Source organism: Borostomias antarcticus, assembly GCF_949987555.1.
Source record: "Borostomias antarcticus genome assembly, chromosome: 5".
Taxonomy (NCBI): Eukaryota; Metazoa; Chordata; class Actinopteri; order Stomiiformes; family Stomiidae; genus Borostomias; species Borostomias antarcticus.
The window spans coordinates 25,370,799-25,395,732 of record NC_140238.1 but is presented as its reverse complement, the minus strand read 5'-3'; the positions used below and the strand labels follow the sequence as shown (position 1 = coordinate 25,395,732).

At 43.5% G+C, this 24,934-nt stretch overlaps 1 protein-coding gene across 2 annotated transcripts in view; it reads left to right on the top strand.

The window, feature by feature from the left end:
- The window catches only part of mapk8ip3 (mitogen-activated protein kinase 8 interacting protein 3), an 80,025-nt gene that overhangs the window by 30,630 nt on the left and 24,461 nt on the right, over window positions 1–24,934 (top strand). For both annotated transcript variants that reach the window (XM_084438841.1, XM_084438840.1), the window contains exons 10-20: window positions 3,941–4,016; window positions 4,569–4,721; window positions 5,242–5,299; window positions 6,782–6,933; window positions 7,858–7,914; window positions 9,866–10,036; window positions 11,252–11,411; window positions 17,091–17,141; window positions 18,728–18,817; window positions 21,132–21,284; window positions 21,872–22,037. In XM_084438841.1, coding sequence (XP_084294967.1) covers window positions 3,941–4,016; window positions 4,569–4,721; window positions 5,242–5,299; window positions 6,782–6,933; window positions 7,858–7,914; window positions 9,866–10,036; window positions 11,252–11,411; window positions 17,091–17,141; window positions 18,728–18,817; window positions 21,132–21,284; window positions 21,872–22,037 — 1,287 coding nt within the window. The remainder of the gene's footprint in view (window positions 1–3,940; window positions 4,017–4,568; window positions 4,722–5,241; window positions 5,300–6,781; window positions 6,934–7,857; window positions 7,915–9,865; window positions 10,037–11,251; window positions 11,412–17,090; window positions 17,142–18,727; window positions 18,818–21,131; window positions 21,285–21,871; window positions 22,038–24,934) is intronic.

The window sequence follows — 24,934 nt, the reverse complement described above, 5'->3', positions numbered from 1 at the left end:
TGACTGAATAAGAACTACAGTAGGACCCCACTCATCCGAACCCAACGGGACCGAAGGTCGTTCGTATCTCTGAAATGTCCGGATGACTGAAACATGTTAAAATGCACCAAATTCAATAAGTGGTATACTTGTTCCATATAGACACATAATAGACCGATAAATACCCTTAATTACTTGTGAAAATGCATCAAAATTGCAATCAAATAGCCAACTAAACTCATACAGCCTAGCCTATAATAGGCCTACAGTAGCCTAGAATAAAATAAACAAATTTCCTCTTGAGTGCGTGCTTTGATCAAATACAGTACTTTATTCTCAAATGAGGCCTACACTGCATTGATAGGCTACTGTATTCGCAGAACAAAATGGTATAGCCTAAAAACAACCCAACATTAGAACAATTAGAGCAAATGATAATCAATAAATAAATAAATGAAATGACAGACAAGTTGTCGTGTCTTAGGCTATTGCAGCCTAAACAACCGATGTAGGCTAACATGGCCTAGGCTGTAGGCTATTATTTAACAAATACAGTAGGCCTAGTAGGCTAATCTACATGCTTACAACACGTCTGTGTTCCTGAAGTCCATTAACTGGGAACGAAAAATGACTCGATACTCCTCTGCTTCAGGTTGCTGACGCGCTTTCTGGCTACCAAGGAATGCATCTCTCGCGCAGCAGACTCGTTTGCGTTTTGCACTCGACATTAAAGTAGCAAAGAAATTAAATGTGACAGTAGGCTACAGCCTACATGCAACATGTAGGTCTACATACAGTTCTGTTTTTATTCACAGTAGGATACAGTACGTGTTTATTATGACAGATTGAAATGCAAGTAGGCCTACAGTACTGTAATGAAAATCCCACCAGTAACCAGATAGCAGGCTAAGCCTGTTCGGTAGACCGGGAGGTTCGGATCTCTGAAGTTCGGATGGGTGGGGTCAAACTAGATTTGCCTTCTTGATGAGAGGCTGGACTACAACATGCTTGAAAACAGCTGAAACACATCCTGATATGACAGGTGTTTATCAAAACAAGAATCAATGAACCAACTTCATCAAAAACTTATTTGAGAAGACGAGAGGGAATTCTATCTGAAGGGCAGTTTGAGGGCCACAAGTGGTGAACTACATCAGATAGAGAAGACATAGATACAGTCTCAAAGTGGCCAAAAACAGCAGGGCACATAGGAGGCACAGAAGGGTCAGAGGCAACAGAAGAGAGCAGAGACCTAAGAGCGGAGATCTTATCAACAAAGAATTTAAGAAAATGATCACATAAAGTGGGTGAAGGCACAATAAGGTATATAATAATCAAAAACATTAAAAAGAATCTGGGGATAACTCATATTTTTGGAGACAAGGTTAGAAAAATACTAAATCTTAGCAGCTTTAACTGCTTTTTGATTCTCCAGTAGACAGTCCCGTAAAATTCAGATCAAGACATGCAGCTTGTTCTTCTTCCAGCTCCCCTCAGCTCGCCTACAGTACATGAGCGTCTGAGAGCGCATGTGGAGTCATTGAGCCGTGGCTCGGAAAGTGCCCTAGTGCATTGTCTCCTTAAAGGAGCGATGGAGTCCAGGATGCTAGTGCAAGTGGAGTTGAAGAGGGCAGTGAGCTCCTCTCGCACTATAGACGGTGCACACATCTCCATCCATGGTAGAGAGCACAGAGCCAACAAAAACAGTACAAAATTGTGATGGAGTGTTTGAGTTAATTGCACAGAGGCGTCTTGTATTAAATAAGATATATGCTGGAAAATGTTTTTTTTCCCATGGACAGAAATACTGTATGAGGATGAGGAGTTCTATTTCGGGAGGATTCGCCCCTTGAGCTTCACTGAAGCAGGCTGGTAGTCAGTGAGACACAATTCTCTGACCAATCAGCAGTCTGCAGTGTCGCTACAGCTCGCTTGGAACCTTGAGGGAGCAGGTCCGAAAAAAAATCACTTTTTGCATGGTGGAACACCAAAAAAAGCAAATAGAGGCGAGTTGGTACTTTCTCATGCGGTGGAAATAGGCCATAAGCTAAACTGCATACTGCACCTTTAAGGATAGCCTACAGATCCATTCTGACTCACTGATACTCGTCACCACTATATCAGTCGATCTAGCACATGCACAGAGACAAAGGCAGGAAGATAATGCGTTTTCATTCGCCAAGCTGATGGGTCCGTTGAAGACAGGCAAAATGGCTAGCTAGGTTTTGAAAAAGCTTGATTCTGAGGAAAGTACCTCCTTAACACATTAAATTACTTAACAGAAATTGAACATTAACCCCAACCCTTTCTTGAAAAGCTGATAACCTTAAGCTCTTGTTTCGCCCTCTCATGCCTCACTTTAAATACTGATCAGCATTCTTCGTTCTCTCTTTTATCTCATACCATCTCTCCCTCTTTCCCTCTCCCATTGTTGTGTGACCCCTCACCCTTTCTCTTTTCCATGCTCCCTTTCTCTTCCTATCTCTTTCTTGCTCCCAGTTCGTGATGATTTCTTCGGTAAGGCTTTCCTTGCCTTATTAAACATTATGGTGGTCAGTCCATGTTGTTTCTGTCCATGATGTCACATCTTCCATATGTTTCTTGCTGTGATTGTATTTAATATTCATCCCTGTGCTGTCACTTCTTACATTAGCGTGTTGTGTCTGGCAGAACTTGTATGGGAAGCTCTTTACATTCCTGTTTGTTTTTTTTGTTTCCACCTCATAACAGGGCAGACAAATACCTTAAAAACAAGTTTTATACTCTAAACATTAGTAAGAGAAGTGATCATTGTTACCCCATTCCTTCTGTTAAGCACTGCTTTCTGGAACTTTGCAATGAATTCAAGAGGCACATAAGTACTGTACATTGTTATTGATAAAAAAAAACAATCAGCACATTTGCAAGCATTTCAACTGTAAGCAAACAAACAACTGGTTATCTTACCTACTCCACCAGAAAGTTGATTGGCCCAGTAAAGGTTATTCTAGTTCTGTACACAGCAGCAGAGGCAATTGAGGATACCCAGCCCTATCTTTGTGCTGCAGTAAGCAAATAGCCCCATATCAATAGGTCAGTGAATGGGACATTATTTGAACTCCCAGCCATTCAGTGCTTCAGTAAACCATAACTGGATGTACAGAATGAGCAATGAACATTTGTTGATTTTGTTTAATTTTGTATCCTTTCTATCCATTATATAACCTAAATGTTTTTTTTTTACATCATATCAGTAAAACCATTGGCTTGCATGTATACCTTGTATAGAGATACGTAACATAATTCTCCATAAGTGCTGCTTTAAACATTACCTTAGCTACCATAACCCAAGAAAAGTGTTTACATAGGGACTTCATTGCAGACATCCATTCCCCTTTCCATTCCTATGTCTTTCAAAATATCACATGAAACACATGTCTATCTCAGTCTTCTTGTTTTGGATAAAATTTTACTGAGTGCTTTGATTATACAGACAATGCATGTACTATCCAAACCTCTTGAGCATTACTACAGAGCTACTAACACTGGGTTCAGACTGGATGTGGAAGCCCTGCGAAGGGCAGGCAGTTTCCTTTCAATGTTCATGTTAACCAACTTGATCATTCACACCGTCCAGGATGCGGAGCTCCGCAGCCTTGCATTGCAGCAATAGTTTCGGCGCTGGCCTATTTTTTCTGTGAGTGAGTGTGAATAAAGTGCAGAGGAGCACAATATTGCTTGATGACTGGCCCAGAGAAATGCACTTCTGGTGTGAACAGTCAGGCTCCTGCTTGTGTGAGAATTGATGCTTCGCGGCACTTCCTAATCTAGTGTGAACCCAGCGTAAGCAGTGCAACGATGCCGGAGGTTGGGCCAGAAGAAGGGTATAGGCTCTGTGGGGACGTTTGTTGGTGGAGTTTGGTGAATTTAGAGAGGGATCAACCGAGGGAGTATGTTTGTGTATTTTTTATGTTAATTCTAGTCTCACTGCTCCTTACAGGGATGGGCAAGGAGGTGGAGAACCTGTTGACAGAAAACAAACAGCTCTTGGAGACCAAGTAAGTAAGCGTGTGTGCGTATGCATGTGTATGTACCGTAACTGAGTTGAATTGGTTAAACTCACTCCGCAGTATAATATCGCCAAACTACTGTATGTGATCAAATTGTTAGCTTTTTGTTTTGGCCTCTCTGGCTAAACAGTGTTTATGGGAGGTGGTCATTTGTGTTTGTAAGTCAGTGAGTCACTGACACGGGACACCTTTATATCCTTTGAAGCCTTTAAACACAGACTTGGAGACTGAAAGTTCCACGTTTCTCTAAATGATGCACTTTACAGACTTTGCATAGTTGCCATGTTGTTTTAAACTGCATTTTGTGCTGCGTTAACGGAATTAGATGCTGATTGACCGACTTTTGACTGACATGCATACATTTTTTTTAATTATAATAATAATACTCCTACTAATACTATTACAAATGATACAAATAGTAATAATACTTGACAGATGTATCTGCAAAGTGGGCCTTTATGAAACCTCAGTTGACTATTGAGCTCCACAGCAAGTTTGTGAAATGAAAGATATCTATCCATGTTCTTCTTCCAACTCTAGAAATGCTCTGAACATCGTGAAGAATGACCTAATCGCCAAAGTGGACGAGCTCTCCGGAGAGCAGGAGGTCCTGAGAGAGGAGTTGGAAGCAGTGAGGCAGTCCAAAAACAAAGTTGACACTCGGGTTAAAGAGCTGGAGGAGGAGCTGAAGAGGTGAGCTGAGTCAAAATCATTGTGTAGGGGTCCTCCTCCATTGTGGTCATTTGAAAGCTCATTAGTGGCTGAAGTTAGTCCACGTCATCTGTTAGATCCACCTATGCTTAAACAAGATAATGGGAAAGATTGTGAAATTCTCAGAAACAAGGATATTTTTTCTCACAAGCATTGGTGAAAAGTGAAAGAGTAGGCTACTTTGTTACTGTATTTTAGTATATCTATAGTCGGAAAAAGGGAAGATATTCTGCTAACTTTTCTCTTCATTGGACAAGGAATGGGCACATGAAAACATTACCATTTTACTTAACACGCAGAGTGAATGGTGGCTTGTACAAGAATATAATTCTACAATTTTATCTTTACTCAAGCTAAGAAGTTACTTCTTACACCACTGAACATAATATGCTGAAACCTATCCTAGGACACCATGTTGGCTCTGTTCTGTATTAATAATGAGACTATGCTGCTTCCACAACCCAGTTTTAACATTGTAACAAGTGACTTTCTGACTCTTTAGGTTAAGAGCAGAAGCTCTTGGGGCATCTCAAGACTCTAAGGATGACGGTGGTGAAGATGTGAGTTCCAACTACTAGCTGTCAGGCCATCAATTAATCATCCAGGAAAGTGTGTGTGTGTGTGTGTGTGTGTGTGTCAATAAGGTGTGTGTCAATTATGTTATATTTTCTGGTTGTCATTGTCACAAACCAAGCCGTGTATGGCCGTGACAAAGGAGGGGGACGCACACCAAACTAAGGATTAACAATAAGATTTAATTAAACCAAACTCAAACAATACATAAAGTACATAAATCAAACATGGGATGTGCGGTCAGTCATCAGTGGTGTAAGTGAGTGCATGAGTGAGTGAAGGGTGTATGAGTGTAGTGTTGAGTAGTGCAAAACCAGGTTCAAACTATAAAGCAAAACAAAGCAATCGGTGTGCCCGGGAGGAGGAGAGACAGCAACTGAGCTCCCAGCTCTTCTTGTAGAGCCCTGACACACCGGGCCCAGATGTGCCAGGGTAGCTGCTGATGACGGCCACGCCCACCTCAGGAACCTGCTAGGACAGACACTGAACAAGACTGTGAACACACACACACAAAACACCCAGACAGGCAAATGGAGTAGGCAGGGCCGTCACAGTCATTTACATTCTAACCCTGTGGCTTATAGAGTTATCCAACCTGGTCTATTTTGAAAATAGTCTTGTATTTTTTTGCAAGGTAACCACTCAGCTTTTAGAAACTGTTGTCACAGCTTGATGAATGCACACAACAGTAGCTTAATGGAATCTTAAATCATCAGAGTACTTTTATTGTAACTGTTTCCTCTACATATTTATGAGAAGAAATATATAACATTATTGGAACTAGTCTTGTGACTTGTTTCAAGCTGTTGTACTTTGTTATGCTATTGTTCTTACTGTAGAATAAATGTGCAGATCCCATGTATAAAGAATATATAACAGCTGTCCTAAAGTTATATAGTATATATAGTATCTAGTACTGAGGTATATTTTTTACTCCAAAAATTTAGAAATTCTCAAACCTAAAATACTAATATATTAGTATAAGTATTGGATGTATTTGAGCTGCACTTGATTTATATGGGCGGCTGTGGCTCAGGAGGTAGAGCAGGTCGTCCAATGACCGCAGGGTAGGCGGTTCGAATCCCGGCTCCTGTCCACATGTCGAAGTGTCCTTGGGCAAGACACTGAACCCCAAATTGCTCCCAATGAGCAGGCGAGCACCTTGCATGGCAGCTGCCGCCGTTGGTGTGTGAATGTGTGTGTGAAAGGGTGAATGAGAGGCCATTGTAAAGCGCTTTGGATAAAAGTGCTACAGTATATAAGTGCAGTCCATTTTCCATATGTCAGAGATGTCACTTCTGGGCTCGTTGGTTCACAGTACTATCAAGTATTTCACTCAATATGTAAATAATGTTTAACCAACGACTGGAATATGCAATATATTCAATAACAGTAGAGTGTACCCTGTTGACTTTGACTGTGAAGGTGCAATGAACCTGCTGTGCTGTCCCCTTTGTTGTCCCTGGCAGTACTCCTCACCACTGCAGGACGGAGATGTGACTATGACCCAGCGCCGGCGTTTCACCCGGGTGGAGATGGCCCGGGTCCTGATGGAGAGGAACCAGTACAAAGAGAGGCTGATGGAGCTGCAGGAGGCAGTGAGGTGGACAGAGATGATTAGGTGAGGAGGAAGGGACAGATTCACTGTAACAAAATGAAGAAAGTGAAGAGATATGAATACTTTCCGGATGCACTGTAGCATCATACACAGGCCTGAAATGGGAAGGAAACATCCTTCTAATGAGCAGTTATCTACTGTATAAAAAGCAGGATAAGCTAAGCTCTTTGACCCATTTAGACCAGATGCAGCATTTGTGTGTATAAATATTTAGGAGCGGGTGCAAAGTTTGCACGTTTATACCTTTGACAACCCTTATTTATGGCATATTATAAGACGTTTGACTCTCCGAGATAACTTTGGTGTAATTCGGAGGCCTGTAGAAGAAATTTAAAATCCAGCGCGAGCCAAGTATATTCATGTAATGGCGGCGGACGGGGCATCAAAAACGAACATTCTCCTCTAAGACCAGATGAGACGTTGAGGTTGTTTTTGATGCCGTCATCACTTTCATGACACGTGACCAATGAAATGCATCGTGATTCGCTAAAATACACGTTGGGAAGGTGAAAGGGTATGATATGGGATTTTTTTTATTTTAACTTTTTTGTCTGTTAGTCTGTCTTAGCCTAAAGTTAGCAAAAAGACAGTTAACAAAAAGATAGTGAAAAGGACCACGTAAGACTGCCTAACCATTGCAATGTCATTCATTATCTCTTGCCTATCATGGGAGAGGTTTGATCACATCTTCACACTCACTCCTACACACTCTCTCTCTCTCTCTCTCTCTCTCTCACACACACACACACACACACACACACACACACACACACACACACACACACACACACACACACACACACTATCCTACCTACCTACTGTACTTTCTTTCAATCACTGACTCAAAAGTGTTCACTTACTTTAGTGCTTACTAGCTCGCTAGTACGTCACTTTCTTTTTCCATTTATGTTATTTTTGTCTACTCAGGGCATCCAGGGAGAGCCCACAGATGCAGGAGAAAAAGAAATCTACCATCTGGCAGTTGTAAGTTGATACTTGAACCATACAGTCATACTGTAACACAGAACAGTGGCAAAAGTTCCCTTTCCCTTCACTCACCTTTAATCAACCTAGGATCTAATACATTGTGGTCTATGTTGGAGTGTCTCACCTATATTCTTAAAGGGGCTCAGTGCAGTTCAGTAACAGGTAGCAACTTGTATTTTCTCCACCTGCACTTTGCGACCTACGATCCGATCTTTTGGTCTCCACAATATCTCTTCAGCCAAGACATAGGCCTCTTCACACTCGGTCCTGGGGCCTGTTCGGCTAACTATCAGGATAACTTGGGATAAACACAGGGTTTTCCGTTTTCTGAAGCGAGCTTAAAGTTTAGCCAGCTGTTACCAGGGCAACATGTCCAACATCACAAACTTGCTTGCTGGCAGGCTAACTTAAAGTTAGCTGGCTAAGAGTCTGAACATATTTAATTCTACCCGATGAAAAGACAGTTCATCAATGCGCCATTCCTAGCAGATCGAGTAGATGAGGGAGCAATTATAATAAGGCAAGCTTTTCAGCCAGAAATAATTCTCATAGATAATCAAGATCCTTTTATATACAGATATTGCTCATTATACATTTTGCCCCTGCCACAGCATGGCTCAGAAACAGCTGCACCACCACTCACAAACTTAAGTGGGAGTAGAACACCATTAAATTTCACCCAGTTCATGCGGTCTTCTAAGTGCAGTGAACTCAAAGACTGGCAACCTGGTGTAGGCCTGGTAGTAAGCTCAAAGATACAGTAGATAGAACGTGCAGAAGAAGCACAACGGCTCAACAGACACTGTGCACTAGTGATAGTAAATGAGGAATAGAACTTAAGAATAATATCCCAAAAGGTCTATAACTCATGAACATGGTATTATCAAATACATTTCTCAAAGAAATTAAGAGAACACTTAACGTCAATCATCATTGTGGATCTCAATTAACAAAATATTGAAATGAATTTTTTCATTGATTACATTGCATGATTTGTCAAGAACAAAATGATGTAAGAATGGTCAATGGAAACCAAAATCATTAACCCATTGAGGGCTGGATGTGATGATTAAGTGTTAAAAAAATTTTTAGCAGTGTATATTAACTGATCTTTTACAAATGATTTGATGATAATTAGTTACCAATTTACTAATACAACCTTTGTGAACATTGGCAAATTTGGAATAGTTTCAATTTAAGAATATTGTCCCAATTAGTTCTATAAAGTATTGATATGGTCTTAACAAATATATCAACTAACCTTTAAATAATGATTTGTTACTCACTTCTAAACATTTATTAATTTGTGTTTAGATTGGTCCCCTGATGGAAGGCCAGATGGGGCCAGCTGTAGGTGGATCAACTGTTAACAAATACTTAAGTCATTAGTAAGTAGTGTACCAATAGCTCAGTGCAGGATCTATAACAACTTATAAGGCATAGTTTTAAATCATTAAGCAACTATTAAACATGTAATAAGTAATTACTAACCCATTAACTAGTCTGTGAATGATCTATTAACTATGTATAAGGGATAGTTGTAAATCATTAACCAACTATTAACAAACATTTAACAAGCCATTAATAACTCATTAACTAACAGTTTGTGAATGATCCATTAACTATATGTATAAGGAATAGTTATTCTAAATTGTTACCCCCTTTCAAATAAGAAAATCAATGTGCATACAAACATATTTCTGTAACAGATGTATCTTACTTCACAAAGTGCGCATCAATATAGTCACCAAATTACACAGAGCAACAGCGTTTGCATTAAGAGGTGATCTGGCTACTGGGACCACCTCAGATAGTGAGACAGTATTTCACATTTCAGTCCGACTTTAAGGTAAAAGACTGGAATGGGCTTTTGTTCCCTTTAGCTAGTTATTCAGCTCTGTGATCGTCTGTCCCTGTCGTCCCTCTCTCCTCTCCTCCTCCTCTACAGCTTTGCCCGTCTCTTCAGCTCTTCGGCCAGCCCGCCACCGGTTAAGCGGCCGTACTACAGCGTCAACATCCACTATAAGTCACCCTCACCAGCCGGCTTCCCACAACGCCGCAGCCACACCATGTGCCAGATCTCCACATCCAACCGAACCCTTGAATTCTTCCCTGAGGAGTGAGAAAAACTAACCACTTCCTCAATTTACCACCTTCTTATCTCTTTTTTTCCTTTCATCTTTGCTGTCAAAATTAAAATGCAGAGACCCATTTCTTTTACACGTTTACAATATTTATGTAACATATAGTCTACATTCTACACCATTATGAATCAATCTGAGTGTTCTTAACATTTGTAAAAGGCAAAAAGATAATAGGTATGGCTGTATACGTAAGTGTAGGCCATGCACCCACCATGAAAATGTACCGGTAACACTCACAAGTGCCCGCAAAGGTGCATGTCTGCCCTGCCTATTTTTTTTGCTTCTTACTGTAAGTTGGATGGCGCAATGCCAAGTGCCGACCCTGAGTATACTTGCTAGTTTTTAGCGGACATTGCTGCTCACTCTCTCCTCTTGCTGGCTATGAGTGTCTGTCCGACTCATGTTCTTGAGGCTGTTAAGACAAACACAAACCTCTCTCTCCTCTATTTTTTTCTCTCTCTCTCTCTATCTCTCTCTCTCTCTCACACACACTCTCACTCACACTCTCTCGCTTTCATGTTCTCACATATGCACACATTTTGGCTTAAAACCAAGTCTATTATTCACTTATATTCACAATATGTGGATTACTTGACTTAAGCAAACATGTTTACAACACCTGTGTAATATATTATGAATGCAAACATACTACTGTAATTAGCAAGTTGGTGATGAGGAGCCATCAGTTATAAATTCTTTCTAGGTCTCGTCAATAAAGAGTGTTTTCATTTTGTAGGTTATAACCCAGATCCATTTTAATCTGTAGATATGGCCATTTTAAGAGAGTGTACAAAAGTGTGTGTATGAGGTTTAAAGACAAGCCTCTCCCATCATGTTCTCATGCTTTAGCCACCCCTAGTCTTGGAGGGCTACAGGATGTGGAGGTTTTTGCTTCAGTGAGCCAAGCACTAACACCTTTTTCATCAACAATGATAAGAAAAGAACATATTATGAGCTCCAAACTTCTGAACAGAAAATACTTAATCAAGTTCATCATGCTTGGCTGTGTGCTGCTTATGCTATTTACTAAGTTCTGTAGCTCTCCAGCACCAGGTTTGGTGGCAACCGCTGCTGAAGCTCATGCATCTCCCTCTCTCCCTCTCTCTCGCTCTCTTTCTGAAAATCTCTTATTTTTTTCACTGTTGGCTGGCCACTCAAGCTTCCGCTTCTCTCTGTTCCTCCTGTTCTAGACTGGCCAGTAACGGTGTTGCGTCTCTCCTCAGCGACTCTGCGCTGTCTGCCCGCCGGGAGCAGCGCCGGGAGCAGTACCGGCAGGTCCGCGAGCACATGCGGCGCGATGATGGTATCATGCAGGCCTGCGGCTGGAGTGTGCCACCTCGCTTCAAACAGGTACCCACCAATTCATTGCCAATACATTTTGCTTGTACACAAAAAAACTAGGCTATATACTTTGTGTCTCAGTAAAAGTATAGTCCATTCTATTTTCCAAATCCAGGGGCCCTTCTACTTTCCAAATCCACAGAGTTCAGAGCTTGAGGAGCTTACTTATGTGTTTGGTACTTGGTGTACTACATGTTACAGTAGGCTTCTCATAGGTTGAAGAGGTTAGGTGCATTGTGGGTACATTTATTGATAGTCGTATTTCACAGGATAGATGAGATGGTTCTTCTTTAGGTAGTATAACCGCACCATGTGGCAGCGGGTCCCACCGACTATCTACATCACCTAATATTATAATAATATTATATAACTCTAGGACCTCCGTACCCTCTACGGAGCACAGTTACATCAAACCTATATTAGCCGACACATACCCATACAGGTAGGAACAGGAGAGAGAGGCATGTCTTACTGGGTTCGATGTCCTATCTGGCATTTCTCTGCCCGATGCCACGAGCTCGGCGGCGGCGGCGGCGGCTAGCCCAGTCTCTCTCTCTCTCTCTCTCTCTCTCTCTCTCTCTCTCTCTCTCTCATTCATTCAAGTCGGGTTTAAAAGCAGCTCTTTCAGAAAGATCTGTAATACAATCCCCGGGGCAGAAAGCAGCCCAAATCCTTTCTGCATTTGGAGCAGTCAAAATCCCTGCATCCTCGTGGGGGCCACACACCCTCTCTACTGCTGCTTCCCTGGTGACGCCACCTGCGTCTCGTGCTTGCGTCCCTCATCACCTGATACATTGTCCTCTTAAACTACTGGCCACTCCCACTAAGGCACAGCTCGACTCAATAGCTCCTCCAAGGGATTACTGGCATAACTACAGATCCATTAATAAACATTTATACACAAATTATGGGATTTGAAATCATAACTAGCCTGGGATTGCACGTAACGGTAGTTTGATAATGCTGGGGAGATTAGAGTAGACTAGTGGTACCTATGGCTAGGTCATGTACAGTATATGTCCAACCTCCAGACAGCCATGACCAAAGGTCTCTTTACCATCAGGTTCTGTACTCCCGTGCACATACTGCAGTTTAGAGTTTCCTGGTGCATGTATCTGAATCGAATACATGATGAGTACTTTTGAGAACTGTACTTTGTGTCCCTTTCCCACTATCTAAAGCCATTGTAGTACTACAACATGTCCAGCCAAACTTAGAGTTAAAATAAGGAGGCAACCTAGTTATTGGTTGGTTAGCTGCTGTGTCTAGCTAGCTAATAGGGTACATTTAAAGAAGCTATATTAATTAACTTAGACCCAGTTGTTCTTGGCTGTTAAGGCATGTGAATGGGAGGCTGTCACAACACTAACAATGGTTAGCCGATCGGCTAACGCCAGTTGTGTCAAACCCAGGTGCTCATAAACAACAATGATGTACCGTGAGCAGTCTTTGTGGTTGATTTAACTTTCTAAATTGTTTTGTGTCAGTGACAATAATTAGAGGTGACAAGACAAGATATAGTGGTAGTGGCTCAGGAGGTAGAGCGGGTTGTTCAGTGATTGTAGGGTCAGTGGTTTAATCCCGGCTCCTCCTGTCCACATGTTGAAGTGTCCTTGGGCAAGGCACTGAACCCCAAATTGCTCCCAATGAGCAGGCTAGCACCTTGCCTGACAGCTGCCGCCATTGGTGTGTGAATGTGAGTGTGAATGGGTGAATGAGAGGCCATTGTAAAGCAATTTTAAAGCAATTTGGATAAAAGCGACATATAAGTGCAGTCCATTTACCAGCATCACCATTTAGTGTTGATATTGTTTTCTCTTGCAACTTTGTGGGATTTATTCTTGTGTTTCCGCTGTGTAGGCTACATCAATGTATTACCATTAGAATAAACCTGCAAATTTCTCCTAAATGTTTACACTTAGTAAACACGCTTCCAATACTTCATTGACACAAAGTGGTGATACATCATTGGTGAGGGACAACTGTTTACTGTGCAGTTGTTATCTGTTGTTATTTGTACATTTCACAAACAAATCTGTATTCATTATCATTGTCCCCCATCCGATGAAGGCTGGGCTATTAAAACAGTCTCTGTGTGTTCGTTCGTTCGTTAGTCCGTCCCACAACATTATCAGAACCCACCACTGGGAGTGCACAGTTATTTTTTTCCCATAGCCAATACATATTGCTTTGTACATACAATACTATTTCTGTAAAATGATAGTTCATTCTACTCAGGGGCCCTTCTACTTTCCAAATCCTACTTTCCAAGTTAAGAGCTTGATGAGCTTCTTTGCTTGTCTGGTTCTTGTTCAACATGGTAGGATATAATATAATATTATATTTCTAATATAATACTAATACTATAATACTCATAGGTTAGTATAGAGGTTATGTGCATTGTGGGTACAATTATTAGGTATAGTCGTTGTATTTCACTGAATAGATTAGATGGTTCTTAATTGTTTAGGTAGTTCAATAATGTTAGATAGATTAAAGGTGCTGTACTGTATGTGGTTTGTGATTTCCAGTTAGACTTACAATTCTTTTTTGAAACATTTAGGAAAATGCAACCAACAAAATTCCCGACACTCCCTTCAGGCCTTCCTCTAAAGCTACTCCTCCAAACTGGGGGAAAACAAATGACACTCGCTAGGCAGGTACCGTAGGTTGACAGGCAGATAAGCCATCCAATCATTTCAAGTTGGCAACTCCAAATGATTGGACACACTTATTACAGTCCTGTGACTTCCCCACCATTACGTATTTATTTGATTTTAGTGTCAGAGCATTTTATTTATTGATTCCTATTGGGATGTAATGAGAATTGCAAAAAAATAACTGTGCTTCTGAGCCAAACTGCATACTGCAACTTTAAAGTAGTACAGTATAGTGATAGTGTATGGCTAGGTTATTTGTATGTCCAACCATCACACTGCCATGCCCATAGGTGGCCTGTCTGTGTCATTTCTCTTGCATCAAGTTACTTGTGCATGCCCTAGCTCTGCCAACAAAGCTGGTAGCAAGGTCTTATGGACGATGACGGCACTTACTGTGTTAAAAAATGCATTGCTTCTACCTGTCTAACGTATAGAACTCTCAAGTGATGTTTTTTGCAGGCTATTATTCAATTTTGCCAATAAAAATAGAAAGCCTATGTTCCTATATCATACTATGATTTTTTTTTTTTTTTTAAATGCATTTGTTACACAATGGAGAAATAGATGGATACAGTGCATGCAGAAAGTATTCATATCCCTTCACTTTTTCCACATTCTGTTATGTTATAGCCTTATTCCAAAATGGATTAAATTCTTGATTTTTCTCAAAATTTAACACACAATGCCCCATAATTGTTGCAGCTATTGTCTAGAACTCAAAAGAAGACACCATCGGCAAGAGGGTTTTTTATTGAGGGATGGGGGAGCCAGGTGAACAGGCAGGCTGAGCTTGGGAGGTCCAGGTTGGGCGAGGCAGAGTGGGCGGGGCAGGCGGTCCAGGCAGGAGAGAGGCAGACAAGGCAAAGACGAGGCGTCAGGCTGGGCAGAACGAGGTCCTTCCTGACGCAGAGGGAGAGACTATGTAAGGCAGACAGTCACAGACAACTATCAATATAGGGCTAGAGTTGCGTTTACCCACTGGGTTAGTCAACGATCTGGCGCAGACTAGTGTATGGAGCGGCTTCTTAACCTTGAGGTTGATGAGCTGCAGGTGCGGGATCTCGGTGGCTGGTTAGGAAAAAGCGAAATCACCGGGATGAACGGCAGGTGTTGGTTGAGAGCGCATCCTGCTCGGGTCCACTGCTGATGAGCGAGCAGTTCCCTCTGCACCCTCCGGGAGGTGTTTGGGGGTTCATCTTCAGGGACAGAGACAGGCTCAGAGGCAGGGACAGGCTCAGAGGCAGAGACAGAGGCAGGGTCAGGGGAAGTGGACTGGCGAGGCAGGTGCGGCGGAGCCGTGACAGGACCCCACCCTGTACGGGCGCCTCCCGCAGTCTGATGGCAGACAGGTTAATCACACTGTCAATCTCATAGGGACCAATGTAGCAAGGCGTGAGCTTACGTGATGCAGTTTGCAGGGGGATATCCTTGAAGGAGAGCCATACCATCAGGCCGGGTTGGTAGACAGGAGCCGGGGTCCGATGGTGGTCAGCCTGGTGCTGGCTCTGATGGGTGGAACGGAGAATAGTGGCTCGGGGATCCCTCCACACCTTGTGGCAGAGGTGGATATGGAACTGGACCGAGGGTACGGCGAGCTCTTCTTCCTACTCAGGGAAAAAAGGCGGTAGATACCCTAGGGAGCATTGAATCAGGGACAGATCAGTGGAGGAGCTAGGACGGGAGTTATAGGCATACCTATCCACCCAGGGGAGATGCTGGCTCCAGTAGTGGGATTACGACCAGTGACTAAGCGTAGTGCTTTACCCAGGTATTGGTTGGCTCGCTCGGCTTGCCCATTAGTCAGAGGATAGTAGCCCGAGGATAGACTCACCGAAGCCCCAATCGCCCGACAAAACTCCCTCCATACTGTACCTGGGACGTAAACTGCGAACCCCGGTCACAAAACAATGTCAGCAGGGATGCCATGGAGCCGGACTATGTGGGTCACCAGAAGATCGGCAGGTGCACGAAATGGACAGACTTGGAAAAATGATCAACTATAGTCAGTATGGTAGTGTCACCCTGGGTAGTCCGGTCACAAAATCCAAGCAGATGTGGCTCCACGGCCAACTAGGAACCGTCAGGGGACGTAGTAGACCAGAGGCAGGCTGGTGCGAGGCCTTGCTCCGTGCACACCGTGCAGGCCTGGATGTACTCCCTAGTATCCTTAGCCATGGAGGGCCACCAGAAACTTCTCCTGAGGAGGGTTAGAGTGCAGCTGACTCCCAGATGGCAGGTGAACTGGGAGACATGGGCCCACTGGAGGACTTGGAGACGGACATGATCAGGGACAAACAGGCATGTTTCAGGATTGCACAGGCAGGAGAGGTAGGACCCAAGTGCAGGCCAAGGGGAATATTAAATTAATAAAATTAAGGGCAGGTACAGGGAACGCAACAGTCAAGACAAGGAACTGGCACTGGAGTGAGGACTGAAACTGGGAGGACTAGAGCTGGAAGGACTGGGGCTTGGGAATGGGAAACCAGGAGTAGGGCTGGGGAACTGGGGCTGGAGCTAGGGCTGGGGAACCAGGACTAGAAGTGACTTGAGGGGACTAGAGTGATTAGAGGGAACTGGGACCAGGGTGGGGTGAGACGAGTGACAACACAGGGTGCAGGGCAGAACATAACAGGGAGCAGGGCCAAGGACGGCTTTAAGGTCAGGGACAGCTATGGGGGGGTCACGGACAGCTGCAGCAACAGCTTCTGGGTCAGGGACAACGACAATGGATTAAACAAGTCCAAATGAATGGAGGTGAATGAGCGGCTGTGTGTGGGCGGCTATGTGGCGCCCCCTCAGATTGGAGCCGCGTGTGTGTGTGTGGGGGGGGGGGGTCGGGTTCTGCAATATTTAGTTTCATGTCTATGTGGTCTATTTATGAAGTATCCCTGTTTTTAGAGGTGTCCCACAACAACAAAACCAATCTCTTGTGGTTCTTTTGTGAAAATCATTGCCCCTCCTGGATCAGAACACATTCAGGGATGTGGTAGGGATGGTCATAGGGTGGCTCTAACTCTGTCTCCCACAGACGGGTACTCAGCTGGACAGCACTCCTGAGGGGCCACTGAAGAGGCAACAGGCAAGTGAGACCGACATAGCCCCAGCATGCATCTCTCTGACTCTCCCCTTCTAACTTGCTCCCAAAGCCTTGCCCCATAGAAAGCAACAGACACCTAGCAAAAAACAAGTATAGTAGCAGAGAGAGAAGTGCATTTTTTACACTTGAAACTTGCTTGAATATTTTATATTTGTGAACATGATACCATATGATGTGTGTGCAGTGTTTAGTTTACTATAAGAAATTCATATTTCTTGAGATTTATCATGATTTGATAGTTTGATAGTGTGTCGGGACATGATTTTGACCTCCATTTGCATAACCAAATGCATACATGTACAGAAAAGCACACACAGACGCACACACACACCTCAATTGTGTCTCACAAATTGCTTGCAAATTGCTTGCTTTTAATCTTGTGATTTACAGTTACCCTATATATTACTACACCTCTGTACTAAAATGTTGACTGTTTATATTACGAATTAATAGCTAATAATACTAATCAATTTCTAATTCATTCAACTTCACAATTCTTTTAGGCTAACACAACTTTACTGCATACAAGCTATTGCTCAGGGATGTGGTGATGTATGCACCATGTCTTCTGAGATACGTTCTATGTGGTCAATTGTTCTAGCCACTGAGGACCCAACTAGGCTTGAGAGCCACCCTACAGGTGTGCACATAGCATCGTTGCTTTATGCACACCTGCCAGTTTTACTGTGACCTGCCTTTGACCTCTGTCTCAACCTACCCTGGTTTAACAGAGAGATGTATCTGGAGAACCTGCTTTAGCTATGCTGTCCACCAATACCTGCAAAGACAGAGACAAGCATGCATGCAAACAAACACCCCCGCCCCTCCCCCCTCACACACACACGGTGGACACAATCTTATTTAGAAAACTTCTCTAGCTGTTGTGACACGTAGCTCGGGCAGTAAAGCGGCTGGCTGGGGTCCCTGTTTCGATCCCAGCTCCCGGGATTGTGTCAAAGTGTCCTTGAGTAGGACACTGAACCCAAAATCGCTCAAGTGTGGCACGGTGACATAGTACCTAATACAGTCGCCTCACAGCAAGAAGGTCTCAGGGCCTTTCTGGGCCTTTCTCTATGTTCTCCTAGTGTTTGCAAGGGTTTCCTCCCAAAATAACCCAATATGAAAAACAAGCAGAAGAGCAGATGCTCTTCAGACCTGGAGTGAGCACTTGGACTTGTTCCCCAGGGAGCCATGAATGATGGCTGCCCACTGTCCCTGGCTGCCCCTGGAAGAGGACAGCTTGGATGGAGGAAAAGCAGGGAACAATTTCCACCAGCGACCACCAAAGATGTGTGTGTGTTGTGTGTGCTGTGTTGCCCTCACTCACCTGTGTTTGTTTGTGTGTGTGTCACGCGTGGCCAAATAAAGACCCCTCGAGGTCCAGAAAATTAAATTTTAATAATCAAGGGAGAAAGTAGGATTAGACTCATCTGCATGAACACAGGCTTAATTGAACTGAGTCTTGGGGTTTGGATCGATGACACAGTTGTGCTGTTGGAGATCCTTGAACAGGAAATTGATCAGAGGCTTTGTCCATCTGTTGACCTTAACTCTACCTAACTCTACAGGCAACAAATGAGAAGGAGGACAACCGCATGAAGAATGTTCCTGTTCCAGTATACTGTCGCCCTCTAGTGGAGAAGGACCCCAACAGGAAGGTAAACACAAGGGATACCTTCCCTGCCTTAAAATACTAACATACTTCCTTCCCTTCATCACTTAAAATCACTCAACCGATTGATAACAGCTGACATGCACATTTTCATTGAATTACCTTCCAAAGTAATCTCAAGCTTGTTCATATACATTAATGTCCATTTCACACTATGTGAAAAATCTGAAACCTCAAATGCAACACTACATTGCTGAAAAACCTGTCACCAACCAGTTTTTGAGATCGGAGACGAAATCCTCCAGTCGTTGCCAACTCAGGGGCACACGTCGTCTCTGACGCTCGTTTAATATGACATGCTTAGAGACGCAATCTGAGGGTTACTGATTCCATCTTTGAGCCGTCGCAGGCATTCAGATTTTTTATAACATGTTTCATTTCATCAGCACACATCTGCCAGTGTGACATGGGCAACGATCAGTGTGAACAGCAATAGCCAATTACAGGCCTAATATTAATATTATGGCACCTGTTGCATCAGTTATTGTAGGCATACTGACTGATTGTGAGTCTGAATGTGACTGAACCGAATAACCCAATGGTGTGTTTTAGCCTATAAAAAAACCCATATAACTAGCCTAGGCCTACAATATAATTCCGGGCATCAATTAATTTCATTTTATTTTAAATTTGGGGTGAATTACAATAATGGACCAGATAATGATATGAAATGTTACAGTTGCTTGGGATGAGATTGGAGATTTTTCGTTATGGACAGATTCAGTCTGTATCTTTTGCTTTCTGTAAACGGACGAATAGGCTTCATTATTTTTGTGCAATGATAGGCTTACTAGAGGGAAAGACGTGTGTGTCATTCAAGCCAGGCTTCAACGCTTTCTCACGGCAGAACAAATCGTGGATCGGCCCTACATAAAAGTCAAAATAGGAATTTGGATAATGGAGTTTTGGGTTCATGGGACAATGATAAGAAGAACGCTAGGAAGATCATCTGTTGTGTGTGAACTGTGAATTATATAGCCTAGTGTCAATGATATGGGCCATTGCGTTCAGAAATGTTTGTTTTGTATGCGCTCTGTGGTCAAAGTTTGGATAAATGGATGGATGGATATTTGAATCCTGGTAAATGTTGATTGCACTCTGAAAAAATAAAATAATAAAAGTTAAAATGGAATTTCTTCTAAATCTTGGTAAAACCTTGGTTAGGTGTGACCCAGTCTGCACCGTTCCATCAGACTCGTAATTAGAATACTTAATATATTCCAATTAATTGTACTGGAGAGAGAGCTGGCTTCCCTGATACAGGTAGCCAGGGCCGGCCCGAGGCATAGGCGAAATAGGCGGTCGCCTAGGGCGCCAAATGGCGAAGGGGCGCCTGGCCAAGGAGCACCAAAAAAAATAAATTATTTTTTATTTTTATTAAAATAATTTCATTCCGTAATCCCTACTGTCTCTATTACGCTTCGCAATGCGATGCGGCGCCTCCGCCCAGCGCCGGGCGCCTCCCCCGTTAACAAATCGCGCAGCAGCACCCCCCCCCCCCCTCAACAAATCGCGCAGCAGCACCCCCCCCCCCCCCCCCCCCCCCCGGCAACAAATCTCGCCTAGAGCTGCTGAAATGCTAGGGCCGGCCCTGCAGGCAGCCATTAGATATTGTGTTCTTTAGATTTGGGCCATAATTGACAACGGCTGCACTCCCGATCTTTGTCCGACTGTTGCTGGGGATTTCTAGTAAACCAGCAGTGGATGATCGCAGTGTTATTGAAGACACATAGTTGACAAGGGAGTTAGCAATGTAGCTTGGTCCTCGCCCATTAAAGGCTTTGTATATAAGGATGAGGACCTTAAAATCAACTCTAAATGTTACCAGAAGCCAATGCAGAGCAGCTAACACTAATGTGCTCTTTTAAAGTGGTAATCTTCGAGATTACCACTTTAAGGGGGGTTAGGAAGCAGCATTTTCAACAATTCCCACAATTTCCCCCTGGGGATCAAAAGTATCCATTCATCCATCCATGTATCCATCCCTCCATCTATTTATCTATCAATCTGAGTATTTTCTCATTTTTAGCTATCTTGACTTAGCTACTGTCATCCAATGCAGCCTTTTAATGGAAATATGAAACCACCATTCTAGATAGAGCAGGTGATTGTAGATATCAGTCAACAGCAATCAAATCAAGTATCAGTATATTGATAATTTCTTATTACTGAGGTGTGGTTGGTGAACGTGACAGAATAGAACAGAATTTTCATTGGTCCAAATACACCTATATTATTTTTTGCAAATGTGCATATGTTTTAATTTGTGTGTGTGTGTGTGTGTGTGTGTGTGTTTGTAGCTGTGGTGTGCGGCAGGGGTGGATCTGACAGGGTGGAAAGCCTGCAGTCAGGGGGCTGTGGCGGCTCTGACAACCAACACCACAGACCCTCTGGCCACAGAGGAGGAGGGAGGAGACAGCAGGAGCAACCACAGCTCCCCAGAGAAGAGGAAGGTATGGCTGCAACACATACACAACTGGGCCTGTATTCACAGCATCTCACATAAGGAGGCTGGTCTTTCCAAATTATTGTATTCAAAAGGCACTCCTAATTTTGGAGTGGCGAAGGCACTTAGCCAGTGCAAAGCCTCTTCTCTTTTTATCAGAGAGGCCTACAGTATAGACGAATAACCATGGATAGGTTAACCATTAACCGTTTGGAATTTTTTGGGTGAGCTTTATCAGAAACAGATATTATAAGCCATGTTATAAGGTTATTTATGATCATATACAACAGCTGATATCAAAGTTTCATCAAACGGTGAACTCTCGAGATATTGCCTGTCGCCACTAACACACTCAATGGATCCATAGGTGCATAGACAAAATAGACAATTGTTGACATTTCGTCAGAATCCATCATGGTGGATTAAGATGTGCAACACATCTCTGATTAATTATAGAGCAGTTTAAACCTAGATTTACTAAACCTAGATTAAGTCTTAACCAGGATTAATTTAATCCATGTTGGTGCAACCCAGCCCTAAACTGGGTCCTGTCTTTTTTGTTTCTTACTTCTACTTTCCTGCTCCTCCTCCAAGTCTAAGGAACTCCATGAGACAGACACCATGAGTAGCCGAGTGTGGATCCTGACTAGTACCCACTCTGCTAGTAAGGTGGTCATCATTGATGCTAATCAGCCAGGTTCACTGGTGGATCAGTTCAATGTCTGCAACGCCCATGTGCTCTGCATATCCAGCGTGCCAGGTTAGTGTGTGCTGACCTGAACCTACAGAGATTGGTATAGGGATGGTATAATATGTATACTGTATATTTCTGGATGGTATTTATTGGTGGTATATACAGTAGGCTACTGTGCAAAAGTCTTAGGCTACCCAAGAACATTTTTTGTAACTATTTATCTAGGCAGTATGCTGTTTATTTGCTCATAAAACACTATATAAAAATATAGCTGCAGGCAGCAATGTGGGGGCCAAGCAGGGCGCGCGACCAACGCATCAAAGACAACAAGTGAAACATGCCATAGTTGCTTTCGAATCCCTACCGCAGTTTTGAAAATCGGGCATGCAGTTCAGAATAAACGCACTTCCAACTTGCACTTCCAAACAGGCTGAATTGGCTAGCATTCAAAGAAAACTCACCAAAGAAAACACTCCACAGTGCCCCCAAATCAAATGTGTGTCGGGGGCTCATTTGAGTTTTTATACCAACATTTTTCAAGTCCAGCTACCGTTGAACCCATTTGTTTGCTCAGACCTATATGACCCTCTCTGTAAATAAGGAGGTAGAGCAAAACATAAGTCAGCACTATTTTCTTCACAAAAATAACGAACAGAAGAGTGGACTATTCTCTTACCGTCAACACAAGTTGAAATGGCCACATTCCAAAGAGACATGTCTGACTTTAAGGAGGAGTTTAGTTTTTCTGGCGATCCTTACTTGTTTGGAGTCTTTACAAGTGTTACGACCTCCCTGATGGAATGTCTAGGGTAAGGGAAGTCCATAACACAGCTTGTGCAGAGTAGCCTAACCTGGATGTAAACCCTTGTGTGGCGCTCAAAGGAAGTGGCAGGTTGACAACGGAGGTACCTTTTAAATTAAAGGCTTTTCTCCCATCCAAGCTGTCTTCCTCTTGGGGCAGCCAGGAGCAGTGGGCAGCCATCGTTCATGACGCCCAGGGACCAGGTACAAGTGCGCAGTCGGCCAGAGGCATTGTAGTGCTACGTTCACCGTAGCGCTACGATGAACGCCGTAGCTTACTATGAACGTAGCGCTACGATGCCTCTGGGAAACTCAGCCCAGGTCTTTGTCAGGGACTGGACTGAAGAGCATCTGTTCTGCATCATGTTTTTCGTATTGGTTTCTTTGGGAGGAAACCCTTGCAAACATGGGAGAACATGCAAACTCCACACAGAAAGGCCAGGAGACCTTCTGGCTGCGAGGTGACAGTACTAGGTACTACGCCACCATGCTGCACATACTGTTAGCAATTTTGGGGTTCAGTTTCTTGCTCAAGGACACTTCGGCACAATGCCGGGAGATGGGTTCAAATCGGGGACCTTGCAATCCTCAGCCGACCACTCTACCTTCTGAACTAGGTGCCAGACACAGACCTCATCTTCTTGAGAATTTATCCAGCCTTTGAAAATATGCACATACTGTACTGTAACACAGTTAGCAGTCAGTCGGGTCTGTGGCTCATGGAGTCTTCGTTTCAACAATATTTCCACTTGGTAATCCTCATTTTCCAAAATAATATTCCGAAATGTTTCCCAGTATCTTCGCAAATCTTGCTATAATTTCCAAACAATAGAACAGACTAACCACTTCCTTGTTTTTGATAATTGCATCATTGCACATCGATAGGGTAGGGCAAGACAATGCATCAGCGGGTATTTATGAACAAGCAAACAGGAATGGATGATTGAGTGTGCGTGTGTGAATGCCTTCATTCCCAGCAAACAAGGCAGTGGCGGAGGCAGAATTGTCATACTTTTATGTAGCGGTGAGGTGAGGTCAGGGCTAGGCCTGACAATTTCAGGTTTTTAAAATGTCAAACTTGGGCTATTTGATAATCATGAAGGCACTGGGATGTTTTGTTTGCAGACCCACGACTGTGGCGTGGATGACGTCACAGACGCATGCAGACACTGCCAATGGTGGAATGTAGACAAGAATGACAATTGCATGCGAGAATTTGTGAGGGAGATCAATCAATCAATCAATCAAAGCTTTATTTGTATAGCGCATTTCATACCCAGAGGCAACACAATGCGCTTCACAGAGAACAAGGGAGGTGGGCAGACATCCAACCCCTACATATTCCAGAGGGAAGCAAAAAAACAGTAATCACCCGGGGGCCAGATAAGTGAGCTGTAAAAATTCTTCCCTGACCCCTCTAAACGAGGCGATCGAGCAAGCTCCTGGAGTATGTTTGTCTACCGGCTAAGAACATTTATAGAGCAATAAATAACATTAAATTACATTTTCAGAGTAAGAGAGGCTAATAACATCATAGGAGAGACATGGCAAACACTGGTGTATGTCTGTGTGTGCATGAATGTGCCTGGGCCCAGATAGAGGCAGGGGTCAAGGGTGGGATCGGGGTAGGAAAAGGATACGGACCCGGGTTAGGGTGAGGGGAAGGGGATCTGAGCCCAGGACTGGTGTATGTCTGTGTGTGTGTGAGTGTGCCTGGGTCCAGGTAGAGGCAGGGGTCAGGGGTAGGGTGGGGGTAGGAAGAGGATACGGACCCGGGTTAGGGTGAGGGGAAGGGGGTACTGGGCCCAGGCCTAATGCCGGAAGTGGACTGTTGTATGTCTGTGTGTACGTGTGTGTGTGTTAACTAATTTGCTACGACATCTGCAGCAGACACAGGGGTATCTATCGGACTCAGGGTGGTCTGCTGGTGACAGTGGGGCATCCACTGGACCTGGTTAGAAGATAGGAGGGAGAGAGAGGCACTAGGGAGAGGGGAGGCGAGGGGAGGGAGATAGTGTGGTCTTACTTCTTTTGCCAGCAGTTCAATGTCAGGAGTACAGATGCTCTCCTTCACGGCTATGTGTCCAGGTTTACACCATTTCTCATTGACAAAGACGGCTAGATCCCCCCTTTTCATTTTACCGCTCTGCTGTCCCATGTCT